The 18,270-nt window shown below is 36.6% G+C and overlaps 1 protein-coding gene across 1 annotated transcript in view; it reads right to left on the reverse strand.

The window, feature by feature from the left end:
• rngtt (RNA guanylyltransferase and 5'-phosphatase) overlaps positions 1-18,270 on the reverse strand; it is a 136,523-nt gene that overhangs the window by 98,372 nt on the left and 19,881 nt on the right. The window contains exon 9 of the mRNA XM_036147592.1: positions 354-489. Coding sequence (XP_036003485.1) covers positions 354-489 — 136 coding nt within the window. The remainder of the gene's footprint in view (positions 1-353; positions 490-18,270) is intronic.

Below are 18,270 nucleotides of genomic sequence, written 5' to 3' on the forward strand. Positions count from 1 at the left end.
TTGAGCCCCCTCGTGCACAGCATTGGGTTGCAGCGAAGCCCACACATACAGGAAACTGTGTAACAATTAATGAGCAATTTCTTCAGAACACGCGTGATCGTGTTCCTGTCAGCCTATCCTGGCAAACGTTGCCTTCCCAGTGACACATGCGTCACCATGCCTTCACCTAAGATTTCTAAAACGGCGTCAATTTTCTGCAACACTGAGCACCGGGCGCCTTATAAGAATGTGACCACGGTAAAGACGGAAGGGGGACCAGGTGGAACTGGGAATGTGAGAGAAGTCGTACAGAATATGAAACTATTTAAAAGCCAAGAAAAGGTGCACGTGTATATGCAAGAAAACCTCCTCACCCCATCCAGTAGCGTTTTGGATAAATGGACGCGTAGATCCTTCCGGAAAGGGAACTCGAGGTTTGCTATGTGGAAGATCGTGTTGTCCCTGTCGATCATGTACACTTCGTTCTTTCCATTGATCAGCATCATGTACCTGTGAAGAATGAGTTTACACTGTTATATAGTGATAACTACGAGACAATAAAACAAAACATTCTGAAATGGATCCACTTGAAGTAAAATTTTTAAAACCAGTAAAAAAAAAAAAGGAAAAAAATCACCTATTAGATAAAAAACAGGGAAAAAAAACAAGTTCTGCACACCAGGTCTGATATGATATAATGTATATTTCCTAATAATAAGGTTATTTTATTGATAACAACCAAAAAAATATATTAAATCCTGTAATGGACATGAGACCAGTGGAGTGAAGCCAAAACAGGTGCGGAAATTATGCAGAACTCAGCAACAAGATGTGTGGCAGCATTTTGTATCATCTGCAGAATATGAACAGATGACTAATCTCTATGTGCACACATGAGACAGTAATGATGTATCTAGTTCAAAATAAAACTATAAATAGCTTTCTCAAAACCATTGTAAAGACATTTACACTCATCTAAAACTTATAACATAAAAAATTGCCAACTGAGTTATTTTGCGAAGGCCTTTTAACAAATTCAGTTAAAAGCCCAAAAAGACCATTTCACTTTTATAGTAATTTTTATACATATAATATTTCACACTTGTTTTGATGTGGAAAAACAGCAATTAAAATCCTTCAAAGCACCGATCTAATTTAAACTCTAATGAAAAAACTTCAAAACATCCCTAATATGTTTAATGTCAGAAAGGATTGAAATTTATAGTAAAAGGCAGAGAAAAGGGATATTTTATGTTTTAAGGAAAGATCCCAAAGGTATGTATCATAAAATGAAACTGGGACCTAGCATAGAGCCTCGAGGGACAACCAAGTATCGTAAATTAAAATACAGATCTATATTCAAATCATTAAAAGTATGTGATACCTTAAGTGGTGATAAATAAACGAGGGCTGTAGCTAGCAATTATTTTAGTAATCGAGTATTCTATCCGTTTTACTAGCATTCAAGTAATTATATAACAAACTGGCACATTCTGTAGATTGTTCATTTAACTAATTAAACATAATACATTACATACAAAATACATTACATACAAAATGCATGAAAACCAATAAGTCAGTTCGTTTAAAAATAAAATCCACATTTCATTGTCTAAGATGCAATAACATGACATGTCTTCAGTGTACACTGAACATTTTTTATTAAGCAAATGATGCATCTGTAGCAACTAAAAAAGTTCTAAACTCAACATCTCAACCATTTCTAGTAAAATTAACATCCATGCAAGCTGTCTCTGTAGGCTATTTTATACCAGATTTTAAAGAGATTTATTAATGAAAATGCAACATTTTAACAAAATAAAATAGCCTTGTCCCTTGTATTAAATGGTGTGCAGAGTCACTCTACCTGTTTTCTTTGTGTGCACAGAAAACACACAAGACATAAAAAACACTTACACATTACCTATCAAATAGATTTATTCAAGCATAAATAAACTCTGCCTTTAAAATATCTCCAAATCACTTTCCTCTCTTTTTGCATACAGTGACTCTTGGCTCCTTTGGCTCAGCTGCCAAAAAAGGAGCGAGTTCTTAATTAGCATGTTAGAAGCTCTATATTTATCATAACTATAGAAATTAGAGGCATTCTGATCAATCGTCCACTGATCATTACCTTCTGATGTCCGTGAAAAAGTATGCCTTAACCAAACGAATTTCACACATTTAAAGAATAAGCACAGGTCAGACTATTGTGAGTTTTTGAGGCTCATTTGTAGAGAATGAAAAGAAGAGAGTCAGATAACGCGGCCCACAATTGCCAACACCCACCGGTATTAACGTGACATTCAGAAGGTTAAACAAATAACCTGAAGAATAATGAAATTCAACAGGCTAGATGACCCTTTCTCAGTGGTGGAAGACTCTGGGTTCCGTCTGTTGCTCTCACACTTGGGTCCCCGCTACCGGTAAATATTTTACAGACGTAGCCATACCTGGTGAGGTGTGTCTTTTTTCAGAACATTAGATCCTCAAACAGTAAGTACCACTCACATTAACAGAAGAAACACAAACTTATTTCCAAAATACAAAAAAATATATTAACACAATAATTAAACTTCCAGTTAAAGGTGCATACCCACGTTATTTGATTTTTTTTATGTCAATAGGTCACTCTGGTTACATACAAAGTTTATGTGAAAGATTATCTGGTCCTGTTGGCATATTAGTTATTATTTCGGTGTTTTACGCTTTGTTTTTGCTCAGTTTGTTAAATAAAGCATTTTGTGTTTATTTTTAACAACATAGGAATTACAACACTGCGCATGCACAGCAGGGGATAAAACAAGGAAGTGGCTAATGGCTATTAGCATCTCCCAGCGATACAATGCAGAATGGTCCAAGATCCAGTGAAAAAATATATTATTCCAAGACAGAAAGATTGGAATGTCGCTGGGAATACAGTATGACCGTTGGTGGTCACTGAAGCAGACGCTAAACCTGCCAATGGTCATATGTGACCACAGAGTTGACTGATGTGAGTAAATATTCTGATATGAGGCTCTTAAAGTTGCTGTAGATCGGTGTATTTAATTAACAACAATTGTTCTTCAATCACACGAGCTGCCGCTTTATTGCAAGGCATTGCAGAGGGTCAGGTTCAGTCCGGCATTATTTATTACTGTTTTATTATTAAAGCAAACCGGCATTATTATAGTTCTGAGATACTGTCTGTAGATGTCCCCAGGTCTGTTTATATCTGTTCATCGCACCTACTAATGGATTCTACCTAGCCTCAAAAAGGAGCACCAAAACACTATCATGAAGGAGGCTTGGTGTATAGAACTTCATTTTATCATCGTTCAAAGAGTTTTTTTTTTTTTTTTTTTTAGAAACATAACGTGGCTGTATACCTTTAGATTACTTTAGCCAACAAATTATTTAAAAACTAAACCAGTAACCTTCAACTAAACTACTATGTAAAATGAAAATAATGTGGAAAACTCAAAAACTACAGAAAAAAAATAAAGATTATGAGACTGATATCTGCCCTGCCGTAGACTGGCGACCTGTCCAGGGTGTACCCCACCTCTTGCCCATTGACAGCTGAAGACCCCACAAGGGACAGACGCGTTGGATGGATGGATGGATGGATGAGACTGATATCAATAAATTATGCAGTAATATGAAAACCTGTTTTTATCTAAATTACTGTGTACTATTATGGTTAATTTTTGTCAGATCATGTAGCAAGCAGCATTTATAACTAAATCAAAGATATTTACAGCCAATCCACTTGATCAATACCGGTTATCTTAAGTGATCGGATTTGGCAGCATGAAACCTGATCGGACCCATTACTTGTTGTAATATGACTTTTTAAACTTAAATTTAAGTCATGATCATTCACCGTGAATTTGTGAGTTTGGAAACGTGCTGTATTTATAGCACACAAACCACAAAAGAGTATATTTGAGACTAAGAATGTGACAATAAATGTATTACTTATAAAAAACAATGACTGTCTATCACTTTACTTTGTAAGGGTTCGGTGATTAAATCAAAACTACAGTACTAAATTGATAATTTGATAATCTGTTAAAAGAAACCCATCTCATGCTCAAATGTTCAAAATCTTAATAATGTTGCATGCACATTATTTAAACTACCACATTGTATGACGGCAATAAGTCTTTGTGTCTTAACCTCTTATCAACGCCATCTGTTTTGCATGCTTTAAGGCGACATTTGGGAGTGGTGACCTAGTGGTTAGGGAGTTGGGCGTTTGCGTCTTGGAGAGGCTGCAAAGGTCACCAGTTCGAAACTCAGTCTGTCACTCTGAGCCCCTGAGCAAGACCCTTGACCACAGACTGCTCCTCGAGTGCCACTCAGTGTTGGCAGCACACTGCTCCCTACTGGATGAGTTAAACGCAGAGAAGAAAGTCCCCTTTGTGGGACTATAAGCAGAATTATTCATTACTTATTTATTTATATTTTATTTATTTTAAGCATTGAAGCAGTGGTGGTCATCCAGATCTCTTTCTACCTGCTGAAATACAGTTTTCATAGATGGGTTTTAACCTAATACAGCAAATGTAACAATTTATTAAGAATTTTAGGATTGCTGTGCTTCATTGCAATTCCTTCAGGCAAACAACGCTTCCAGTTTCGCTTTATTTATTTTGAGGATGCTATGTTTTAAAGAAAATCTACTGTTAACAAAGAAAGGACACACTTGAGATTTGGTTCAGTACTGTGCACCAGATTAGAACAAGAAACAGTTTGTATGCCTCTAATTTGCAAATGAGTTCCGAACACTTGTAACAGAACATGTTGCAAAGGCATAAAATCTCTTATTGTGACAAAGAAAAGACAAACAGACAACGTCTAATTACAAAATACCAACAAAGCAACCACTTTTGCTTTTATCTAGCTGTGCTGTGTGCAAAAAGAGAGAAATTAGGAGAAAGTATCCCAGAAAAATGAACCCATCATCTTCATACAAACAGCAAGAGTTTTATTCTAAAAAGCTGTCAAACATTTATTTCTTTAGCCCGTTCCACATCCACCATAATGGTGACCAAAGTGCTTCACAAAGTCAATATATATCAAACAAAAACACACAGCTAGCTCGAAGATTACATTAAAATAGGTTCAAAACAAGGCGGGTACTATTAAACATAGTTTTGTTTTAAGTATTAAAAGTTTGCCTGAATAAAAAAAAAAGTTTTGAGCTTTGACTTAAAAAGACAAAGTTCAGTTACAGATTGAAGCTCACATGAAAGCTGATTACAGAGTTGAGGGGCGGCCACAGACAGCTAGTCTTATCTTAGTCAAGAGTACTTAAAGAAACATTTATTTTATTCAAAGCCAAGAGTTTGGGAGAAGTAAATACATTTTTATCTTTTAAAATAGAACTCTCTGGCATTAACATAAAAACTCTGTTTGGCTTTTAGAAGATTAACCTGGCTTTAAATTGTGAGCAAATACAGCTAATCCCCGGCAGGACTTCACAGGTGAGATAATATCTGATTAAAATAATAAAAGGACATCCTAAAAGTCTCTCTAACACAAAGTTGACAATTGCAATGACAAAACAAAATACAAATGTTGTACTGAATTAAAACGATATGATGTTAAATATTTTGCCTCTGCAGATATTTTACTGTGAAAAGGTATTACCCCATTACATTCATCTTCTATCTGTGCTTTTTTTCTACACCTAAATATTTCAGATCATCAAAAGTATTTTAATGGCAGACAAAGACAATCTGAGTGAAAATAAACTAGGTTTTCAAAGGATAATTAAATTTATTAAAGTAAAAAAGCTAACCCGATCTACCTAAATACAGAGTTTATCCCCTCATTCCCCCGAATGAAGTAAGCGCAGTTCAACTTCACAATCACACTCAGACATAATTATTGTCAAAACGGTAGAACCGGTAATCACTCAAACAGGTGAGATAATATCTGAAAACATTAAGTTGGAAAGCAATTCAAGGACAGATGACAAACAAAGTCAATGTGTGGTGTGTTAAGGGTTTCAAGGCCAATTGTAAGTCTTTAAGACTGCAGCAAACCCCAGAGAGAGTCAATATCTACAGATGGAGAAAACACTGAACAGTAATGAGAATTCCCAAGATCAGCAGGCATAATAATATTAGTTTAAGAGTACATCATTGACTCATCCAGGAGGTCATAGTAGCACCAAGCACTGCAGGCCTTACTTGCCTCAAGTTAAGGTCAGTGTAATAAAGACTGGGCGAAAATGGCCTTCATGTGTTCTTACGCTCTTTATGTAGGTCCAGGTTTGTTTGGTTTCCTTATTTTTTTCCCCCACAATAAAAAAAATCATTTAAGGACTGGATATTTTGACTATGTATTTACTCTATTTGTCTTTGTTTACTATGAAAGCTTGTTTGATGATCTGTGTGACTAAAAAGGAAAACCAGAAGTCTGTAATGGGGCAAAAGCATTTTCACATAACTGTATATAAATTGAAATGTGAACATTTCTCCCCCCGCCCCCACCCCCTCTCCCCCAAGACTACTATTTTAGTCCTTTTCAAACTTTTAATGTTGAACTTGCCTATGTTACACCACAAGGGATTTTATTCTACATTTCCATCTTTTTTTAAACCAACTAAATTTACAACAGAGGAAAACCAAGTGTAGAAGAAAGGCTATTGCTGGAAAATTACTTTTTCACCCGACTAAGCGCCTCTGAGAGACTCAGCAACATAAGATCGGTGACTGTTAGACTGTTAAAAATAACCCCTGAGATAAACCATCTTACCAGCATGGGTCACAATTTGAACACTTCAATGGTGTTAATTTGATTCTAGTCTTCTCGGATCCATGCTGTCAGTGCATGAAGCATCAAGACCCTTTAAAGTCTACCATTTGATATTTTCCGCCTTGTCCTTTCTGCGGAATATGAAAATGTCAAATGAAGGAGAAGATGTAATGTGATTAAATAATGTCAGCATGCACTTGAAGTGTGAACTGATTTCCCTTATCTTCAGCTGAAAAAATAATCAGGTAAAATCTCTTATTACACAGAGCCGATCTGTTAGTGAGTAAATATCCCTTCTGAACAATAGTGCTCCAAATCACATAAAACTGAAATATAATTTCAAGGTAGTAAAATGAAATTAACTAATTTTACAGCACAGTAATTAATTAGTGTGATTTCAGTTTTTATAGTGACTTTAAATCTATTATGTAATTTTCATTGAACCATTTGTCTAAATTGGAAGGGTTAACACTGAAGATAAAACACATTATCAGTGAAAAACTGTGATAGGCTTTAGTAAAATCCAGAGAGACAGGAGTGTAATTAGACTGTTCATCCAACTGTTCATTACCTCTGATTACTAAGTCGGAAACCATTGTACACAATAAAAGTGAGTAAAGTCTTTGATCCTCCCTTCTGTTCATTCAATGAGTTGAGCTAAAAAGATTAATCACTCTTTAAAAAAAATAAAATAAAAATCAGTCCAGCTGCCTTTATCTTCACCCAAAACTGTATAACCGGAAGTTTTGGGATCATTATATCTTTATTATAACAATAAAGATATAATGATCCCAAAACCTTCTTTAATATATGTCTAGTATTGTTAATACATCTGAAATAAGAAATATAAAGTTCTTCACACTTAGATTGACCTTGGACTGCAGCTATCGATTATTTTAAAAATCCGTTAAACTATCGATTCTTTTTACGACTAATTAATTCATCTAAAAAGAGATACTTTTAGTAAATAAGCAATTCTAAATAATAACATTTGGAAATTAGAAAAAAAAACTTTATTGCACATTTTAAATGAATTGTGATTGGCAAAAACTTCACAGTTTTGTCCTAATTACTGTTGTAGGTAGGTTATTGTTTCAGTAAATGGCATGTTCATTGGATTTGATTACCTTATTAGTTGAGGATTATTTTATTAATCGATTAATCACTATTAATCGTTTCAGCCCTAGATTGACCACTAAAAAACTAAATCACTGCACCACAGGACAGTGTTATTAATATTGATGAACCTTTAAACATCTCAGAATTTAACTGCTAGCTCACATGGACAGGTGTTGCGAGACGGGGCCCAAAAGAAATTGGACAAGGTTTCTCAAAGTTTTAAAGTGGAACTAAATCTGATGTGAAAGCATAACCCCAACCCCCAGACAACATTTGACTAATTCCACCAAAGTGAAGAGAAAGCCAAGAGACACCGAGCGGCACGGCCAAGTGTGTGGATGAGCGGAGCGGGTTAATTGGGGCTGCGGTCAGGACGAGGGAATGTGACAGCTAACTTAATCTGACATATTGAAACATGGACAATGATCAGAGCGACGGTGGTAGTTTCATCACTGATCGATCTTTTGAGCTGGAGGATCTTTCACCTTCCTCGTCACTCAAGGTTGAGAGAGGCTTTGTAGAGCCCAGCGAGCCTGACCCTTATCTAATCAAGCCGCTGGCTCAGGGAGCTGACTCAGTGGTGCCTGAAGCCGGTGCTGCAGAGGCAGTGGAGGATGGGTCCAGGTTCTAAGTGGTAACGTGATATTGTCAGCATGATTGCTAAAACTGGCTTAGCATTGTATGTGAAGTTCAAAGCAGTGAAATGTACATTTGCATGTACATTTAAATTAGCTCAAGTAAATATAACCTGAAAAACATTATCGATCAATACTCGTAATTCCACCTCCTGACGCACCACTGGGGTGTCTCTAAGTGAAACGGTTTTATACCCGAATGCGGTGCTGTGACATAGTCATGTACCAAGCTATACAACTTTAACCAGTAGGAAAATTCAACTGCAGTAGCCATAGGAAAATTCAACTGCAGTAGCCATGTTTCAACCCATAGAGGTCAGCACTAAGGTGGTTTCAGACCAAATATTGCAGATTTAAAAAGGCTTACACAAAAATGTCAAGATTTGGACAGGAACATAAAGATAATAACCTTATCTGCAAACAAGTTAATTTGGGTTTTAGTTACTCGATAACTGAACAGATGACGGGCTAATGTAAATGGTAAAATGGCCTGTACTTGTGCTATAAAGTGCTATACTTTATCATGTCCAGAGGACCCCAAAGCGCTTCACACCACATTCCATCATTCTGAGACGGTTGGAGCAGTGGGTTGGGGCCAATTACAGGACGAACTACACCGCTACCGGCGCCACTGCCGCCACGTCAATGGTGCGGCAGACACAAAAATACAAAAAAGTCACAGACCAAGAATAGGGATCGGTAGTCATAGAGTTGTCATAGACTACAACCAATCTTTTAAAAATAATTTGAACAGAACCCCAGACAGACACTTGGGGAAAGATCAGAAAGTATCTATTTAGGGCTTAAAATATAGGGAAATCTTCTACTTCTATTGGATGATGTGATTTACAGTTAGCCAGTTAACAATTACAGAAGACATCAGAAGGACCACAGAAGTTTTAGGCCTTCCAGAAGCAACCAGGATTTTCTCCCGGGTCGACAGGATCAACGAGGTGGACCTACCCCATATACATAACAGAGGAACTAAATTAGCCATGTTGTATTTCCAAATGTTGCAGTAAATTCCTACATGTGATCGTCAAACTCTACAACTCCTGCCTTTGACCAATACAATAAGTCTATACCTTGCATTAATGGCATTTATTTGCAAAGTATTGTTCATTATAAAGTAGTTAAAATTACATTTAATTTATATTACAGAGCCAGGAACACCACGGTAATTCTCCAGAATTAATTAAGCATGTTGAATTAGATTCTGGTGTAAAAAGGTACAAATAATTATGCAAATTATCATCATTGCATCAATGAATATAATTCGTTTTAAATAGAAACTTCATTGAGATGCAAGAAACAAATGGAAAACATTTATTTGTATTTAATATTGGAGAAGTGTGTTTTTTTAAGCTGTTTTTAAACATGTTAAGGCGGGCTAGATCAGCATGTTCCTAAATTGCTCTCATGAAAACATTATGTATGTATAAATGGCATTATGGCTGCTTTATATCACACATGGGATAATGTGTGATATACTTTTGCAGATCTAATTCAATTTACATTTTATTCCCCAAGAAACTTGTTTGTTTTAGCATTTATAATTTAAATAAAAAAACTGTTGCTGGAAAACTCTTCATAATTTAAGAAAAACTAATGATAATGATTATAGAGAGTGTATGGCAACTACATTAGCCAAGAATAATTACCAGCAAAACTATTTTGTGCTCAAGAGATGAAGTGAGAGATTGCAAGAGTGGTATGTACCCATGATATTTGCAGAATAAATTAAGATGATACCTTTTCAGGCAAGAGTTTAGAACAGAAGTTTACATTCAACATTGTTTTTCCTCCCAATCTGTCATTGAATCAGACTAAACCTTACCTGTTTTAGATCAGTTAGGATTACTAAATTATTGCTGTTTTTTAAATGCCAGCGGAATAGAAGATATTTCTCAACAGAGATTTTTAAATTACTGTCTTCACAACCAGAAGTTTACACACCCTATGGTCCTTTTGTATTTTAATAGCATAGAAAAATCCAGATGATGTTATGGATTTGTGTGCCTTCAACATTGTGAGCTCATTGGAGGCACTACTGTTTCAAAAAGGTTATGCTTCCTCCATATAACACCAAAAAAATATATTATTTCTAGACTGTAACAAATGAGATATAGATATAGATATAAATATACTTGAAAATATAAAGATTTAATGATGTGCCAACCTGCAGTTTTGACACACTAAAAAAAGTACACCCTTTAAGAAAACAAAGGCAGATGACAGAGACTGAGAGATTAACAAGGTCCCCACAGACGCAGCGTTGCATTTCTTGTACCTGCTGTGACTCTCCACAATTGTAGCAAAGGGATTAGGTGTATTACATGCGCGATCAGTCCCAGCTGGTTGGAAAGGGAAAACTCAAACAAAAATATCAAATGTAAATGTAATAGTGAAGTGCTTGTTAAACATTAAGGCTTTAACCTTTGTTTTTGTTTTATTTTTTATATAAAAGAAAATACAGTCTCCATTAATCTATTGCTTAATAATTAATAAAATACCATACCCTAAATAACTGTCAACCAATTTAATATTCAACAGGACAAGACAAGATAAATATTGAAATTTCCATTATAAATTGACAAATAATATAGCTGTCAATTATTTTTTTATTTTCAAATCGACAAGTAAGACTTTTACAAATAACTATTTATAAAGGAAAGGTTCTTCACAACGACATTTTGTCATTTAATAAACACTCAACATGAGGGAGGAAAATCATTATCCAAGCCTACAGTAAATAGCAACAGGAGACAAAACCTTGTCAAAATGTGGATGTAGTCGGATTGTGCCGTTTATATGGGCACAACAAACAAGTCCATTTATTAAAGAGTTTGACCAGTACTTAATGCTATGGTGAGATTCCTGAAAGTTTCTGGTAAAAAAAAAACTATGATAATATTAACTATACTAACAAATAATAAAATTTTATTACCTCACTGCTGCAACTCTCTTCCCTTCCATGTGGAGGCAAACCCACTTTAAACACATTGCCAACACCTAAAGACATGTCTCATTCATTAATTGTTACATACATACCCAAAAATTGCAGAACTCTGCGATCTGGAAATTGCGTTTTTTAAAATTGCGATTATATTGCAATTGAGATTAATTGTCCAGCCCTAGCGGAAATATGTCAAGTTTACGTCAGGCTCACATGCGCATTCAGGTCAGTTTGCCACATTCAGAATAACTTGATCCTGACAAGCGTTTATATGCACATTGATCGGATTATCAATTGGCATAAACCACCCCTCTCATTCGAAATACAATTTCCTTCCGATTAAGCGTAATCCGATCACACTATTCCGATCGGACCTTTAATATAATGTATTTATAATGTCAATGGACAGATAAGCTCAGACAGGACTGCCCAAGGACTATAATGTTTGCAGAAAATGTTGTAATGGTATTAGACAGAAAACAGTCTAGAACTGTGGGCAAGTGCTTTGGAGAGAAGCAGGTGAAAGCAAGTAAAAGCAGGAAACGAAAATATGTGTGAATAAAATGAAAACAAGTGGAACCGTAAAGCGCATTGAAGGACTTGAAATTATGGGCATTGCAAAAGAGATTAACAAGAATCTCTTTTGCAATGTTGGGGCAGGAGCATCACTGTTGAGAACAAAAACAGACTGAACAAACTGATCAAAAAGGCCGGCTCAGTGGTTGGATTAAATCTCGACTCAGTGGACATTATCATGGACAAAAGGATGATGAATAAACTTTTGTTCTGTCTCTCAAGGACCACCCTCTCCACAGTGTCTTTAATGAACTCAGGAGCTCTTCTAGTGGGCGAATGGTAATGCCTCGTTGTTCAACAGAACGCTTCAGAAGCTTTTTTATTCCTGCTGCCGTGCACTTTTATAATAGGCACTTTGTAAGATCTAATATTTGATACTGATATTGACACTGGTGTTATTTTATAATGATGTGGCATTATAGCAGAGTCCAGTGTGAGTGTTTTTTGCCTGTATATATGTTTCTTACATGTCAATGGAAACTCAATTTACCCCTTTGGGGATTAATAAATCAAACCTTAACCTGAAAAAAAGAGGATGCACGATGTATAGAGGCAAGAGTTAGGAGTGATTTGTGACAGAGAGATTGTGAGAGTGGTAAGAAAGGTTTACAAGACAGTAGTAGCAACTGTTCTGATGTGTGATTTGGAGACAGTGGCACTAACAAAAAGAATTGGCTGACTCGGGAGGGAACAGAGAGCTGGAGATGTTAAAATTTCCCTTTGGGAGTGACGAAAACAGAGAAAACTAGAAATGAGTGCATCAGAGGGACAGCTCAGGTTGAGCAGTTTGGAGATGACCTTTTAGAGGCAAGGCTGAGCTGAGTTGGACATCTGCAGGGAGGGGAATAGCAGGTGAACCGGAGAGATGTTGAATATAAAGCTAAGAGGGAGGGAGTTAAAAAAAAAAAAAAATCAAAGGCACAGAGATGGTTCATGGATGTAAGGGAGGAGGATTAACAGGAGTTGGTGTGAGAGAAGCAGGACGGAGTGGGAAGGAGGCAGATGATCCAAAACCGCTAAAGTAAAGAGAAAGAAAGACATAAAGTCCTAAAATCCTGACATTTCACACTAAAAGGCCAAATTTAGGGAACAAATTCAAATCAAATAAGCTTTAACTGACTGAATTAATTGAAAATGCATTTCAAGCCGCCTCTAATTTTGAAGAGAGAGAGAGATGAGAGTGCAGTACAATATTTAAAGTAACCATCAATCAGATAAAACATTTTTTGGACTACCTGCAGTGTGTTGGTCTCACTTTTGATGCATATACAGCTCTGACCCGTTGAGGCATGAACTCCATTAGACCCCTGAAGGTGTGCTGTGGTATCTGGCACTAAAATGTGAGCAGGAAATCCTTTAAGTCCTGAGTGAAGCAGTCATGGTTCCCCACAGATGTATGATTGGATTGGGATCTGGGGAACCTGGAGGCCAAGCCGACATCTCAAACTTGTTTTGCTCCGACAAACCATTGTTGAACCACTTTTGCTTTGAGGAGTTTCATTATCTGCACTGTTTCCTGACATCTTTTAACAATTAGTTGGAGCCTCCATGGGAAATTCCACACCCTAAAAGGAGCAATAAGCGAAATGTCATTATTTTAGATAGAAATAAAAAAAAAAATAGCGATGTAAAAAAACTAAAGGAATCTTTTCGGATGGTAAATATGGTACGATGTCTTACACACCATCTCCCTGTGTTGTTCTCTAGTCTTTTGCTTACAAAGCCGGAATGGCGATAGAGAGTCGTGGCTTGATACACATTTTGTTTTGGTCTACAGACAGCGCTCAACAGCCCCACCGCCCAGTGGGGGAATTTTGCTTATTGCTCATTTAATTAAAGGCAGTCTGTTCCATTAGGGACTAGCATGCCAAGGCTCCCGCACCCACCCGAAACCCTTCTTGTTTTATATTCAGTGTGTTCTGAAAAAGTATGCATCTCGTTTGAAAAATCATCTCTTTTTTTATAGGTTTGGATTGTGTTAAAGCCCCAGTGTGTAGGATTTTCACACTGGCGCACCATCTAGTGGTGCGCATAATGAAATCAGAACTAGCGACGCAACACCTATGTATTTATAAACTACTAGTTCTAAGTTATGAGAACACTTTCATTTTTGATGTGATGTTATTAGACTTTGCCAGAATATGTATTTCTACAAGTAATACTTGATTTTTGCTTATTAAAAGTCTAATTTGTTGTATTCTTAATAACCTTTTTTTGTGTAAAATATGTTTGGTAATACTTTTAGTGAGTAACTTTAAAATGAAGTTTAACAAAATAGTATGAAGAGCAGAGTACCAAAGGCAGGTACTGTCATAGTCAGTCACTAAAAAACATTACTGCTTTTTATACATTGCAGGTAGATGCCTCTCCCTTTAGATTTAACGATCATTTTAACTCAGTTTTATTGAAAGGAAATCTAATAAGGCTATCTCTATAACCTAATCATTCCCAAGGCTTCTTAAGGATGTTGGTCAAGCAAAAGAGGCTACTCAGTTAAGAGCAGAGAGAATATAGACCCCCGCCCACAGACACACACACACACACACACTTTTATCCACTTTAAGGGACTTTAAGGGACTGGACACAAGGATAGCAGGTTTGAGCTGGGTGCGTGAGGGGAAAAAACGAAATGTCTTGACAGTTCAGTTTAGGCAAATGACTGTACCCACTGACGGAAAGATCTTTTGAAAACGGATAATGGGTTTTATGTCAAAAAAGGACAAACAGCTCAAAAGATCAAAGAGGCTGAGTGCCGCGGCTAAGAAGAGCTGTCATCTAGTTAGGACACAGGTCTGAGCTGAGCAAAGGTGGTTCTTCTGCTGTCTAATTGGCCAGTTAGCTCTGGGTAATGTTGTCAAGAGTGTTCAGAAGAAAGAGGAGAAAGACAATTAGATCACTGCTACTCCCAGTGGTCTTCCTCTTCATCACAGTTTCACCTGATTCGTCTCTTCCCCACATCTCTGAAATAATGTTCACAGCAGAAACCGTAATCTCTTCCTCTGACAAATCAGGAAACTATTAAATATAATGTGTCCCTTTATGCACACAAGTGTAGGTCCCCCCCCTTCCCTTTTTTCATTCTCCTGTCCTCCAGTGGAAGCCATGAGACTTGGATGTTATTCCTACACCCCCAAGCCATGTCCCCGAAGCTCTTTAGCCCTAATGAGGCGTGGACGGCTAGAGCGCCGGCTTTGCTAGTCCAGTGCTGCGGCATGACTGACAGCAGCCGAGCTTCAGGGGAGGGCTTAAATCAGATCCAAGGGCTTTGCACCTCATTAGTGGTGTGTGAAGGGGAAGGGCTGCTGTTTTCTGTTAACCCAAAGAGGCTAGGGTTATTTTCCCTTTTATGTAAATTACAAAGTTAAACACAAAAGGAGCCAGGAAATTGTCGCTGCTCTTTGGACAGATAAGTGACAAGCAGCTTCTAGTTGCCACTTCTTGTTAGTAAGTCATGACATACATAATTGCATCAGTACACAAATTTGACTTCTTGACTCACATTTCTAGATTTCTCGGTGAAATGTTGGCCTACTTGTAAAACGCTTTTTGAAAGTGGTACAGATTTATTGAGCCTATAAATATGGACATGAAAAAATTGTGAATAGATTGGGGGACAGTGGGATAGATGGATAAAGTGATGAACAGATCATTGGGTGGGAGGAAGAAAGAACAGATGACAATATAGACAGGTGGATGGGCATTTGGCTTAGATGATAGAAAGACAGATGAAGAAAGGCATGGATGGACAAAAGTCAGACATACATATGGACAAATGGAGTGATGATCCATTGATGGATCGATATATGGATGTTCCAATTCAAATAAAAAGGCACAAAAAAAGGTTTGAGACTTGAAAAGTGAGAAGGACTTTCTGGTACTTTGCTAAAATTGGTTTGAATCCTACCTGGCGGGCTAGAACTAATTTGCGTCATTTGTGGGACTCATCAACGTTCCATTCTTGGTCCACTTTTATTCAACATCTACATGCTTCCACCTATCTTACAATATCAACACTGGCGCCACACAGGTTTATATTTGTGTCACAAGGGGTCATAATCCCCTACAGTCGCTGAGTAAAATATTTCAAAAATTCAATGACGGAATGGGCCAGTGTTTCTTTAAGTTTAATGCATTAAAGACAAAGGTCATTTACTGTGGAAGCAGTACTTAGTTTCTCATCTATGGAAACAGTTTTTCTGAACGCCTTTAAATCATAAAGACCAAAACATTTTATTTTTATCATCTTATGTGTTCTTTTCTTTTATAAAATTTAGTTTTGGGTTTTCTAATGTAAATTCCTAAACATTCCTATTATTCTGTTAAAAGGGGCCATGACAACAAATTTCATTTTTCTGAGGTTTTGGGGGTATAATGTGGTCTGTTGTGCACGCGTTTGACTGGTTTTCCAAAAATGGTTGTAGCCAATCAGAGTGAAGTCAACTTGGTAGAGCTGCATATCATTACCACTACCAATCCTTTTACTGAGGAGGGACATTTGGCCGGACGAAACAACAAGCTAACGTTATTTTTTTATTATTATTATTATCATTATTAAACTCTCCAAAGAATTTACATATGCAGCAATATCAACTACATGAAATGGTTTATACAGTGATGTCATGGCATCTTTAATCTTGTGTTTAACCACTTTTTTCCTCGTAAGCACTTTGAATTTCCTGATAATATAGCTTGATTTGTTTCCAAATCTTATCTTATTTCCCCTTTTTTAGTTTTCTCTATACTTAAAGAACCTGGAAAATACAGAAATTGCAGGATTATGCCAAATTTGTCAAAACTCTGCTGAAACCCTGTAAAGAACAGGGCTGACTAAAACTTCCCTTATTTACATGAAAAAAATTAAAATAAAGTGCTTCTGACATAATTAAAAATTCTATTGTTGAACTGTATAACTTTGGTTAATTGTGTATTATTTTAGAACCGCAAAGGAGCAATCAAGTCCAACTTCTAAGTGCAAACTTCTTTTTGGAGGCTTTAAGCAAACTTTACACTTCAACACAGCCTCAAAGTCATGCAACAATGAGCAGCTGATCCCAACCATGTTGAGGAAATAGTTTCTTCACTTGAACTAAAGTGTTCAGTAAAAGCAAGCTGTAACTATGTAAAGAAAAAACGATATTCTGTTATGTAATTTTTACTTTTATAAGTAAAAAAGCTTAGTTTATTCATACTTATAACTTCAAAACATGCAGCTATAGATATAAACTAAGCAGCTACATCTATGAACCACAATCACTCTGAGAAACATTATACAAAACATCAGCAAACATCCTGATTAAATGTTTCTATTTAATAGAAACATTATTTTAACTGAAAAAGTGAGAGAAATCTGAATGACAGGAAGTCAAAACACCTTCCAAAGTCCTCCATCAAGAAAATCCAAGCTGTTTGTTTAACTTCCCAGGGAGATAATTGGCCGCCTCCCCTCCTCTTTTTGCTTCTTTTCCTCCTTCCTCTCTGATAAACAAACCAATCAACCACTGTCAGAAGACCCTACAACAAGCCGATTTAAAATTCAACGGAGTCGAAGTTTCTCCTCTTGGCAAATTCACAGATTTTCCAAAGCCCATTAGCAGCCATGCACATGCCAGATAAGACAGTGACGGTTTATTGGTCGCTGTATGGCTGCTCTGTGCATCAGGGGAAAGCTGAAAATTATTTTTAGCTAAGTAGATTCACTTCAGCAGTTTGTCATCATTTTTTGCTTGTTATTGTGTTAGTGAGCAAGGCAGTTGAGCTGTCAGATTTGTTGATGCATAGTCCTGCAGACATTCTCTGCCAGGGTCTTAGAACATCTCTGGAAGAAACATATAGTTGACTGAAATTTATTCCTTGCTTTATCATAAAAATAATATGATTTTGTATACCATTGTTAAAGATGATGCATTTAAAGATAAAATGTATTTGATTAGCACCAGAACCTGCCTTACATTCACCAAACAGTCAAAAACAAAAATTTGGAGGGATTTAGAACCTGTGCCTGAAGAACGCTGGGAAAATGTAATGTGAAATAATCTGTCCTCACAGCCTCGATAAATCAGACTTCTGATAAACTAATCAAATCAGGTTTTAGAAGGTTACTGAACAGAAAGTCTAACACTTAATTAGAAAAATTCTGCCCTTCCTATAGAGTGCGTTATGGGATTTACCAATTATGATCGCTGCACATTTACAAACACTTTATTTTACAGAGCACGTACCTAACCTTTAAATTCAATGTTGTGATATTCTTTC

The sequence above is a fragment of the Fundulus heteroclitus genome, chromosome 15 (assembly GCF_011125445.2).
Source record: "Fundulus heteroclitus isolate FHET01 chromosome 15, MU-UCD_Fhet_4.1, whole genome shotgun sequence".
NCBI classification, from domain to species: domain Eukaryota; kingdom Metazoa; phylum Chordata; class Actinopteri; order Cyprinodontiformes; family Fundulidae; genus Fundulus; species Fundulus heteroclitus.